This window comes from Sus scrofa, chromosome 14 (assembly GCF_054392235.1).
Source record: "Sus scrofa isolate SSC_HxYL_T2T_F1_AM1 chromosome 14, Sscrofa_HxYL_maternal_Yorkshire_Landrace_v2.0, whole genome shotgun sequence".
In the NCBI taxonomy this organism is placed as follows: Eukaryota; Metazoa; Chordata; class Mammalia; order Artiodactyla; family Suidae; genus Sus; species Sus scrofa.
In genome coordinates this window covers 126272686-126285384 of record NC_139396.1, presented here as the reverse complement: position 1 = coordinate 126285384, position 12699 = coordinate 126272686, and the positions used below count along the sequence as shown (strand labels likewise).

At 38.4% G+C, this 12699-nt stretch overlaps 1 protein-coding gene across 6 annotated transcripts in view; it reads left to right on the top strand.

Annotated features, from left to right (window-relative positions):
* IDE (insulin degrading enzyme) overlaps positions 1 to 12699 on the top strand; it is a 112857-nt gene that overhangs the window by 26303 nt on the left and 73855 nt on the right. For all 6 annotated transcript variants that reach the window (XR_014826638.1, XR_014826639.1, XM_005671285.4 and 3 more), the window contains 2 exons: positions 9376 to 9560; positions 11800 to 12007. Coding sequence is in view for 4 of the 6 variants with exons in the window: in XM_005671285.4 (XP_005671342.1) it covers positions 9376 to 9560; positions 11800 to 12007 (393 nt within the window). In the remaining 2 variants the exon portion in view is untranslated. The remainder of the gene's footprint in view (positions 1 to 9375; positions 9561 to 11799; positions 12008 to 12699) is intronic.

Genomic DNA, 12699 nt, shown 5'->3' with positions numbered 1-12699 from the left:
TACAAAATTACAAGATATGCTGTAATTAATAAACCTCTGTCCAGGTTTATTAGAATTCTCAACACTGATAATTCTGTGCCTTGTTATGAAGTTGTATGACAGTGTCCCTAAAATTCAAAGTACTTTTATTACTACCAAGATTTTGACTTTGACAGGTTAAAAATATCCAAAAAATGTTTGGAAAAGCATTTAAGTCAGCACAAGCTTGTTATCTAAAACTCAGAATACTTGCTTGCTTGCTCTTTGGTGCATATTGGTGAACATTTGCAATAAATAAAATGCTAATGAGGAAGCTGAGTTGGATAGACATGTGATCTCATGAGTATAAATACAGAGACAGGCAAGCTGTTGAGGAATTCATCAGAGGAGGAGGAGTTCCCAGTCATCTTCAGTCCTCCAGAAGGTGAGAATCAAATTGTAGGACATATTGATAGGTGCGCTGTAGATAAACACAAACTGTGTCTATTGACTATGGATTGCTGAGGATGGGTTTTGTTTGCAAATGTTTCTACTGTTTCTTTTGGCTTTTGCTTCCTCAAGAAGTCACAATACTTGATTTTGCAGCATTGCCAGCTTAGAAATTTATAGCTGTCCTTGATATCATGTACGGATGTCTAAAAGTAGTTGGATTAATTTTTATGTTTGATTTATAGAATAAATCCATCTCTTTCTTTACTCATAAGCACACCAGGGGTATTAATGAGGCATAATTTCAGTGTCCAAATGAGTTATATACATGCCTGTGACGGACTCTGATCACTTTTTTTTTCCCTTTAAGAAAATGAAAATCTGGACAAGGGAAAGTAAACCCTGGAAAAAGTACAGAATATAGCATATAGTTGAGGGTGGTTATCTTAATCATAATGAATTTTGCACCTCCCACAGGATAAGACAATTTGTCCTACCAAAGTGAGCTGTATTTCTTTTCCCGACTCTAGCTGTGGCTTGGGCAGAAGTTTTAGAGCTTGCCTCCTCCTCCTCCTCATCACCATTGCATTTTAGTCATTTGTAACCTTTGGTTCCCCTAAATCAGACTAGCAGGGGCAAGCACACTAGAGGGAATTGGGTGTAAACAATGGCAGTAGAGCCAAAATAAATAGCCTTTGGTTTTTGCTCTAGTGGAATGTGTCACTAAAATTGTAACTCTCTCCTTCCTTCTGGTAGAGCCTTACGGGAAGGAGCTTAGGCATTCTCTGTGGTGCCTATGGAGCTGTTTTACTGTTGCTTTTTAATGCTGTCCTTCTTGCTGGGGGTCTCAATGGAGGCAGCCTCATGGTTTGTTTGATCTTAATGTTGCTGCCGGGTTGGGACTCTTTTTGAGATAGTATATTGTGTCCAAATTAAAGCATTTGGAGCCAGCTATGTACTGAAGGCACTGCTGCTGTCCAAACAGGTAGTCTTTGGGGAAATATCTTAACTGGCATTATTACTGTTGTGACCCCCCTCTGGAGGCTCAGGATAGACCATTTTCTCTTACGCTGAGAATTTTTTTTTAACGTAAAGCACCATTTTAAAAGACCTTTCACTTAGACATTTTTATTTGTCTTTGACGTTGAACTCAAGAGGCTTATGGCTAATGATATAGAAAGGAATTGTGGGGGTTTTTTTTTGTTTTTTTTTTTTTTTTTTGTCTTTTGTCTTTTTAGGGCCACACCTGTGGCATATGGAGGTTCCCAGGCTAGGGGTCTATAATCAGAGCTGTAGCTGCCGGCCTACACCACAGCCACAGCAAGGCCAGACCCTTAACCCACTGAGCGAGGCCAGGGATCGAAGCCGCAGCCTCAAGGTTCCTAGTTGGATTCTTTTCTGCTGTGCCACGACAGGAACTCCTGAGAGGAATTGTTAATAATGTCTTTTCATGTCCAGATTGCTTTTGAATTTTCTATGGTGGCCTTATATCCCCCAAATATTAGTATTATATTTTATACTTTGTTTTTAAAGAATTTATTTTTACTATAAACAGGGCACGATTATTAACATTATCTATGTAAAGTACTATGTGTTTTTTTTTTAAAAATCACTATCGTATATATATAGTAGGACCTATAGTATCTCCAAAGTTCCAAATAGTCTCCTCAAAAGAAAATCTGGGGGACATTCTTAATAAGAGCAAACCACTGGTTTATCAGCTGCTACCCAGAAGACTAGTTACAGGTGACTTTATAGAGGAAGATACTCTGATAAAAGCAAACTGGATCTTTACCTCTCTTAATTTCTATAGATTTAAACACAAAAAATAAAAATTTTTTTCTGAAATTAATTACATACCTATTGATAACACCCCCCCCCCCATTTATCTTTAAATCTGAATGTCTGTCAGTCTTAAGAAGCAGGTAGGAGTTCCCATCATGGCTCAGCGGAAATGAATCTGACTAGTATCCATGAGGACACAGTTTCAATCCCTGATCTCTCTCAGTGGGTTAAGGATCCAGCGTTGCCATGAGCTGTGGTGTAGGTCACAGACTTGGCTCAGATCCTGCCTTGCTGTGGCACAGGCCAGCAGCTACAGCACCAATTCTACCCCCTAGCCTGGGAACCTCCATATGCCCAGGTGTGCCCCCCCCCCCAAAAAAAGAGGAAGCAGGTAGATCTACTTCTTTTATCTTCCAGGTGAGAAGCGAATGTGTTAGCACAGGATCATTTTTTCTTCTGCAGTTTCAGTAAAGTTTTTGGCTTTACCTGATTAGTATATTGACCTACTAATAATAGCAAGCTCAGTTTTTGACTCTTAAACAGTCCTCACCATAGACAAAAATAGCATCCATTCTTTGTCTCAAAAATATGCATATCCCAGATTTAGAAAATCCCTTTACTGCACTCATACCAACTTAGAACTCTATAGGAGTCTGTGTGCTGGTGATCCCTTCCCATCACTGTAACTCCGGCCTTCCTGGAGAAGAAAGGAGAGAGCTATTAGAGGAAGGGAAGTCCTTTGTAAGAGAAATTATCTAACATTTCTGTTAAGATCACTGAACTGTTCCTACTCTGGCATTCACCTCTTCACCAGATTACAAAAATTTCTTGGGGTCCTTACGACTTTTGTTTGCTTTTATGTCATTACTATTGCTGCCTTCAGAGGACAGCTGAAGTTTCTTATTTTTATTAGGACTTAACAGGATTTTTTCCTCAATGAGGTTGTTCCCTAGGTTCTGAGCTTGTGAGTATCAGACCCTTGAGCTCCAGATCTGCCCTCTGTTTGAATATCATCACTTTGAGCAATGTTTTGGTTGATCCAGTAATAATGCTTGCACAACTTCTTACCTTACTTTAATAGATACCTCTGAGATATGTGGGAAAGCAGTTAGTTATTGGTAGTTGAAAACTGTTTTGGGTCAGCACACTGACCAGCTCATGGCCCAACCAATCCTGTTGCAAATCCTCATTGATGTGCTGTTCTAGATACAAATATGGTTCCACAAAAACAATATTGGCATTTCTCTGAAAGAATGATGAGTAAGAGGGAGGAGAGGAATGATTATACCCCACAGATAGGCTAAAAAAGTTTCGCCTGGAGTCTGGATCAAGATGGTGGAGTAGGAAGATCCTGAGCTCACCTCCTCCTGTGGACACACTAAAACTGCAACTACATATAGAACAGCTATCTCTGAGAATGACCCGAGGATTAGCAGAACAGATTTTCGGATTTTATATAATGACCCTCATAGCAACCACAAAAACCTGTAACACAAATAGGTTACACAAAAAATAAAGAGAAAGAAATACAAACATAACACTCAAGAAAGTCATCAAATCACAAGGGACAGGAACAAAAAAATAAGAAAGGAAGAGAAGAATTACCAAAACTACCAGAAAACACTTTTTAAAAATGGCAACAATATATACCTATCAGTAATTACTTTAAATGTAAATGAACTAAATGCCCAATCAAAAGACATAGGGTAGCTGTGTGGATAAAAGAAAAAAGATCCATTTATATGCTGCCTGAAAGAAACTCACTTCATATTTAAAAACACACCGAGACTGAAAATGAAGGGCTGCAAATAGAAATGAAAACTGGGGTAGTAGTACTTACACAGAAAGAATAAACTTTAAAACAAAGACTGTAATGAGACAAAAAGGGGCATTACATAATGATAAAGCAATCAATCCATCAAGAAGATAAACACTTAATATCTAGGTACCAAACACAGGAGCACCTAAATATATAAAGCAAATATTAGCAGATGTAAAGTGAGCTATTGACAGTAATACAGTAATAATAGGGGACTTAAAAGCCCCACTTATATCAATGGATAGATCAAGCAGAGAGAAAAATAACAGTGGCCTTAAATGACACATTATATTGGATGGACTCAATAGATATCTACCTCACATTTCATCCAAAACTAGTGGAATATACATTCTTTTCCAGGCACATGAAACATTCTCCCAGATATATCACATAATAGGTCACAAAACAAGTCTCAAAAATTTTAAGAACACTGAGATTATGTTAAATAAGCATCTTTTGTACCATAGTGAGTGGTAAAAAAAAAAAATAGAAGTCATTTATGACAAGAAAAGTGGAAACACTTGGAGGCTAAACAGCATGGTACTAAACAACTATTGGGCCAATGAAGAAAGCAAAGAGGAAATAAATTACCTTGAGATTAAAAAAAAAATTACCTTGAAACAAATGAAGCTGGAAGCACAGTGTTCCAAAATCTATGGGACACAACAAAAGCAGTTCTAAGAAAGACATTTATAGCAATACAGGCCTACCTCAGGAAATAAAAATTTCAAATAAGTAATCTAACCTTACATGTAAGGGAACTAGAAAAAGAAGAACAAGGCCAGAGTTACTAGAAGGAGGGAAATAAAAAATATCAGAGCAGAAATAAATGGAGACTAGAAAGTAATATAAAATATTAATGAAACTAAAAGCTGATTCTTTGAGAAAATAAACAAAATGGATAAACTTTTAGCCAGACTTGTCAAGAGAAGGCCCAAATAAATAAAGAAAAAGGGGAAGTTACAATTGATACCATGGAAGTACAAGGAGTCATAGGAGACGCCCATAAACAACTATTTGCCAACAAATTGACAACTTAGAAGAAATGTATAAATTCTTAGAAGCATACAGTCTTCTGAGTCTGAATCAGAAAGAAATGGAAGAGTTCCCGTCATGGCGCAGTGGTTAACGAATCTGACTAGGAACCACGAGGTTGCCGGTTCGATCCCTGCCCTTGCTCAGTGGGTTAACGTTCCAGCGTTGCCGTGAGCTGTGGTGTAGGTTGCAGACGCAGCTGTGGCTCTGGCGTAGGCTGGCAGCTACAGCTCTGATTAGACCCCTAGCCTGGGAACCTCCATATGCCGCGGGAGCGGCCCAAGAAATGGCAAAAAGACAAAAAAAAAAAAAGAAAAGAAATGGAAAATCTGGACAGATCATTAGTAGTGAAATTGAATCAGTAATCAAAAAACTCCACAATCAAAAAGTCCAGAACTGCACAGCTTCACAAGTGAGCTCTACCAAACATTTAAAGATGACTTAATATCTCTCTCTGTCTTTCTCAGACTGTTACAAAGAATTGAAGAGGAAAAGGAACACTTTAAAAATCATGAGGCCAGAATTACCCTGATACCAAAATCAGATAAAGATACTACAAAAAAAGAAAATTACAAGCCAATATTCCTAATGAACATAGATGCACAAATCCTCCACAAAATCCTAGGAAACCAAATTAAACCATACATTAAAAGAGTCATATAATATGATGAAGTGGGACTCGTTCCAGCAATTCAAGGATGGTTCCATATCTACGAACCAGTCAACATGAAACATCATATTGACAAAATGAAGGATAAAAATGATATGATCATCTCAATAGATGCAGAAAAAGCATTTGACGAAATTCAGCATCCATTTATGATTAAAAAAAAATTCTTAACAAAGTGAGTATAGAGGGAATATAACCTCAACATAATAAAGGCCATTTATGGCAGACCCACAGCTAATAAAATAATGGTGCAAAGCTGAACTCTTTTCCTATAAGATCAGAAACAATCCAAGAATGCCCACTCTTACCACTTTTACTCAGCTTAGTATTGGAAGTACTAGCCACAGCAATCGGGGAAGAAAAATAGATGAAAGTTTTCCAAATTGGAAAAGAATAGGTAAAACTATGACTATTTGTACGTCATCCATGATACCCTATATAGAAAACTTTAAAGAATCCACCAAAAATTGTTAGAATAAATACATTCAGTGAATTTTCAGGACATAAAATCAGTATTAAGAAATCTGTTGTTTTCTGTATAGTAATAATGAGCTTTCAGAAAGAGAAGTGAGTAATCCCAATTAGAATCGCATCAAAAAGAATAAAATACATTGGAATAAATGTAATCAAGGAAGTAAAAGAGCTGTACTCAAAATCTCCATAAGATGTTGATGAAAGAAATTGAAGTTGACACAGATAAATGAAGGATATATTATGCTCATAAATAGGGAGAATTAATATTGTTAAAATGTACACATTATCCCAAGCAATCTTCAGATTCAGTGTAATCCCTATGAAAATACCAATGGCATTTTTCAAAGAACTCGAACAAATAATCCTAAAATTTGAATCTGCAAAAGGCTGTTAGTAACCAAAGTAATCTTAAGAAAGAAAAATAAGTTTGGAGTTAATTATGCTCCCTGATTTCAAACTATACTAGAAAGCTATAGTGATCAAAGCTATATGGTACTGGCACACAAGCTGATGCATAGATCAGTGGAACAGAATAGAGACCCTGAAAATAAACTCAGTTGGGTGTGATCAATTAATTTACGACAAAGAAGTCAAGAATATACATTGGGAAAAGACAGTCTCATCAGCAAAGCTGTTGAGGAAAACTGAATCACTTTCCTATACCTTATGCGGAAATAAATATGAAATGGATTAGAGACTTAAAATCCATTGGTTTATGGTTTCTTATGATTCAAAACCATAAAACCCCTGGAGTTCCCATCATGGCGCAGTGGTTAACGAATCTGACTAGGAACCATGAGGTTTCAGGTTCGATCCCTGGCCTCACTCAGTGGGTTAAGGATCTGGCGTTGCTGTGAGCTGTGGTGTAGGTCACAGACTCGGCTCAGATCCCGCGTTGATGTGGCTGTGGCGTAGGCCAGCAGCTACAGCTCCGATTCGACCCCTAGCCTGGGAACCTCCATATGCCACAGGAGCGACCCTAGAAAAGGCAAAAAGACAAAAATAAATAAATAAATAAATAAATAAAAACTCCTAAAAGAAAATATAAGCAGGATGCTTTTTTTTTTTTTTTTTCTTTTTATTTCTTTGGGCCGCTCCCACGGCATATGGAGGTTCCCAGGCTAGGGGTCGAATCAGAGCTGTAGCCACTGGCCTACGCCAGAGCCACAGCAACGCGGGTCCAAGCCACGTCTGCAACCTACACCACAGCTCACGGCAACACGGGATCATTAACTCACTGAGCAAGGCCCAGGGACCGAACCCGCAACCTCATGGTTCCTAGTCGGATTCGTTAACCACTGCACCACGACGGGAACTCCCAGGATGCTTTTTGACATCATTCTCAGCAATATTTATTCAGACAAGGGAAACAAAAATAAACAAATGGGACTACATCAAACTAAAAAGCTTTTGCACAGCTAAGGAAACCCATCAACAAAATGAAAAGACAGTCTGCTAAATGGTAGAAGAAATTTGTAAATGAAATTTACAAATAAGAACATTGTAAAACAAATATTTGATAAGGGGTTAATATCCAAAATCTATGAATAACGCACACAATATCAAAAAAATCTGATTTTTAAAAATGGGCAGATAACCTGAATATACATTTATCCAAGAAAGGTATACACGTAGCCAATAGAAACATGAAAAGATATTCAACATCATCACTATATCAAGGAAATGCAAATCAAAACCACAAGGGAATAGTGTTTTTCAATGGTTCATGAAACAGTGGTTTCACGATCAGAATGACTATCATCAAAAAGACAGCAAACAAGTGTTGGCAAGGATGTGGAGAAAAGGCAACCCTTGTGGATTATTGGTGGGATGTAAATTTGTACAGCCATTATGAGAAATAGTGCATCGGTTCCTCCAAAAATCAAAAATAGAACTACCATATAATCCAGTAATTCAACTTCTGGGTATTTATCCAAAGAATATGAGAACACTAATTTGAAAAATAGAGGCAGCTCTATGTTCATTGAAGCATTATTTATAGTAGCTAAGATATGGAAGCAACCTAAATGTTCACTGATGGATGAATTGCAAATGGCAATGCATACGCAGGTGGAAAGATTTCATTACTTTTCGTGGCTGAGTAATATTCGTTTGTGTATGTGTATGTATGCATTGTACCTTCTACACACACACACACACAAATATATTACTCAGCCATGACAAATAATGAAATCTTGCCAGTTGCAACAAATCAAATGGATTCAGAGGGTTGTTATGCTAAGTGAAATAAATCAGTAAAAAATAAATACTTGCTGTATAGCACTGGGAACTATATCTAGTCACTTACGATGGAACATGATAATATGAGAAAAAAGAATGTATATAGGTATATGTGACTGGGTCACCTTGCTGTACAGTAGAAAATTGACAGAACACTGTAAACCAGCTATAATGGAAAAAAATAAAAGTCATTAAATAAATACTAATGGTTTCACCTATATGTGGAATCTAAAAAGCAAAACAGGAGTTCCCGTCGTGGCTCAGTGGTTAACGAATCCAACTAGGAACCATGAGGTTTCGGGTTCGATCCCTGCCCTTGCTCAGTGGGTTAATGATCTGGTGTTGCCGTGACCTGTGCTGTAGGTTGCAGTCGCGGCTCGGATCCTGCTTTGCTGTGGCTGTGGCATAGGCCGGTGGCTACGGCTCTAATTCAACCCCTAGCCTGGGAACCTCCATATGCCGCGGGAGCGGCCCAAGAAATAGCAAGAAGACAAAAAAAAAAAAAAATAATAATAATAATAAAAAAAATAAAAAGCAAAACAAGTGGACAAGCAAAACGAAACAGAAACAGACTCACAGATGGTGAGGAAGAATTCTTGGTGGCCAGAGGGGAGGTCATTGGGCAACATAGGTGAAGGTGATTAAGAGGTATAAATTTCCAGTTATAAAATATGTAAATCAATGGGGGTATAGGGAATATAGTCAATGATATTTTAACAGCTTTGTGTGGTGACAGATGGTTACTAGACTTACTGTGGTGAACACTTTGTAATTGTTCTGTTGTATACCTGAAACTAATATTGTACTTTTAAAAAATTAAAGGAAAAAATAAGTTTCTAGCACTTTTTAAAAAAAATCTGATGACATATGGGTTTACTTGTTACTCTTTGTTCATTAAAAGAAAAAGCACAATCCAGTAATTAATCATTTTTTTCCTTTTCAGTTTCCAAAAAAAGACTTACAGCAAAATGAATAATTCAGCTATCAAGAGGCTGGGAAATCATATCATCAAATCTCCTGAAGATAAACGAGAATACCGTGGGCTAGAGCTGGCCAATGGGATCAAAGTACTTCTCATCAGTGATCCCACCACAGATAAATCATCAGCAGCACTTGATGTACACATAGGTACAATTTAAAATTATGAATTAAGCTTTGTTAGTTTTGTTTTTTGTCTTTTTAGGACCACACCCATGGCATATGGAAGTTACCAGGCTAGGGGTCGAATTGGAGCTGTAGCCACTGGCCTACGCCAGAGCCACAGCAACGCAAGATCTGAGCCTCGTCTGCAACCTACACCACAGCTCACGGCAACACCGGATCGTTAACCCACTGAGCAAGGGCAGGGATCGAACCCTCAACCTCATGGTTCCTAGTCGGATTCGTTAACCACTGCGCCACGACGGGAACTCCAGCCCAAGCTTTTGACATCAGTTAACTGGTGACTCTGGGCAGATATTTAGCTTCTCTGGACTTAGTTTCCTCACACACCAGCTGAGAAAAAGAGTTGAATTCACTGTTGTGTAAGAGCTAGAAAGTTCCAGCTCTTAAATTTAACTGCAGGAGACAATACTGCATAGTGCAAAGGTCTGGGGGTCAGCAGCTCTACTAGCTGTGAAACTTTGAGCAAAACCCTTTACCTTACGTCAGTTACTTTTTGTATATATACCTTACTTAGTGTTGTGCAATGACCAATTGGATGAGAATTTACAAAGCACACTGCATGGTGCTTGGCAATATTTATGTGTTCAATTTATGATGGTAATTATCTTATTTTCCCAATTCTAAAATTGAATTAAATAATAGCTTTGCAGAAAGGAAAAACTATGTCTCACTAAGTGTACATATACATGAGAAGCAACTTGATTAGATGTAGAAGAAACATGTACAAAAGAATTTAGGAAACATGGTATTTCCTAGTGTATCACAAGTATATCAAAGTAAAAGCATTAGAACCATTACTGTAAAGGACGGGAATGAATTTCCTTGCTGCTAGGTCACCTTAGCCGGGGGCCTAACAAGATATTCTTGGTAAATGTAATGTGATTTAACTTAGCTGTAGATTACCAACAGCTGACAGGGCTACTATACAGAGTGAAGTACATCAAACTGGAAATTAACGGGTCTTCATCCGCACAAATATGAGTGTTCTAATTATTGTTAAAATTAGGTCAATGAAACTGAACAGGAGTTCCCATCATGGCTCAGTGGAAACGAATCTGACTAGTATCTATGAGGATGCAGGTTCAATCCCCAGCCTCACTCAGTGGATCCGGCGTTGCCCTGAGCTGTGGTGTGGGTTGGGAGCGGCCCAAGAAAAGACAAAAAAAAAAAAAAAAAAAGCTTGGGCTGAGATCTAAACAGCACGATTTTAGAGTAGCTTATTGGGAGTTCTCGTTATGGCTCAGTGGGTTAAGAACCTGACTAGTCGGAGTTCCCATCGTGGCGCAGTGGTTAACGAATCCGACGAGGAACCATGAGGTTGAGGGTTCGGTCCCTGCCCTTGCTCGGTGGGTTAACAATCCGGCGTTGCTGTGAGCTGTGGTGTAGGTTGCAGACGCGGCTCGGATCCCGCGTTGCTGTGGCTCTGGTGTAGGCTGGTGGCTACAGCTCCAATTCGACCCCTAGCCTGGGAACCTCCATATGCCGAGGGAGCGGCCCAAGAAATAGCAAAAAAAAAAAAAAAGAACCTGACTAGTATCCACGAGGATGTAGGTTCGATCCCTGGCCTCAGTGGGATACAGATCCGTAGTTGCTGCAAGCCATGGTGTAGGTTGCAGGTGTGGCTTGGGTCCTGCGTTGCCATGGCTGTGGTGTGGGTTGGCGGCTATGACTCCAATTAGATCCCTAGCCCAGGAACCTCCATATGCTGCAAATGGGGCCCTAAAAATAAGTAAATAAATAGAGTAGCCTATGGTTAACTTTCACTGACTGTATGGTTGGAGTTGTCATGCTAACAGTTTCCAGATCATGTGTAATTCATTTGTACTTGGTAGCATTCAACATTTTATTTTATTTTTGTTATTATTATTTTTTTTTGTCTTTTGTCTTTATAGGGCCACACTCTGGCATATGGACATTCCCAGGCTAGGGGTCTAATCGGAGCTGTTGCTGCTGGCCTACGCCAGAGCCACAACAATGCCAGGTCCGAGCTGCGTGTGCGACCTACACCACAGCTCATGGCAACACCGGATCTTCAACCCACTGAGCAAGGCCAGGGATCACACCCGCAGCTGCATGGCTCCTAGTTGGATTTGTTTCTGCTGTGCCATGATGGGAACTCCACATTCAACATTTTAAAAATGATTTAATATATGTATATAAACACATATATGTATACATATTATTTTTTTCTCTTCTTTTTCAGGTTCCTTGTCAGATCCTCCAAATATTGCTGGCTTGAGTCATTTTTGTGAACATATGCTATTTTTGGGAACAAAGAAATACCCTAAGGAAAATGAATACAGCCAGTTTCTCAGTGAGCATGCAGGAAGTTCAAATGCCTTTACTAGTGGAGAGCATACCAATTACTATTTTGATGTTTCCCATGAACACCTAGAAGGTGCCCTAGACAGGTAATGCTGAAAATACCCTATAAATTGTCCAACTCTGTCCACTTATCAAGTAAATAATTATTACTATTTTTACAAAGATGTCTTCACAAGTTTATAGCTTAACAAAAAGTATTTTAAATCAGTGTTTCTCCCCCTGGGTTTTATAAAAAAGAAAAAATAAGGAGTGATGTCACACATTTACTTAGTGTTAGAGGAAAAACGATGGTATGACTTTAAACCAGCTTTCAGGCCTGCAAAATATTTTATTGACTTATAAAATTCTTCCCAGCCCTTCCCATTCTAACGGTATTACACATGAAGCATGTGATGAAGAATAAGCTGTAATAATGTCTTGGCTCTCTTTTCAACACACTCTTATTCCAGAATGCCAGAATTTGTATCCTCTTCTCTTTTAGTTCCTCCATCCTCAAGGATACTTAGTGGATACAGAATGTTTTGACCTGCAGTTTCATCCCTGGGGATTTTTTGTGAAAGTATTTTCTGGAGCAAGTTCCATTAAGCCAATTTAAATTCTTGGTCAGTTTTCTATACAGCTAACAATTTCTAATTTTTTGTTATATCAGTGATTTTATTCATTATTCAAAGTGTGATTTTTCCTTCATGAATTTTTCTAGTTTTCTGTGTTACCAAGAAGATGAAATTCTGCAGCCTTTTGATAGGTCTATTAATGATTGGATTTTACAGTTTTAGTG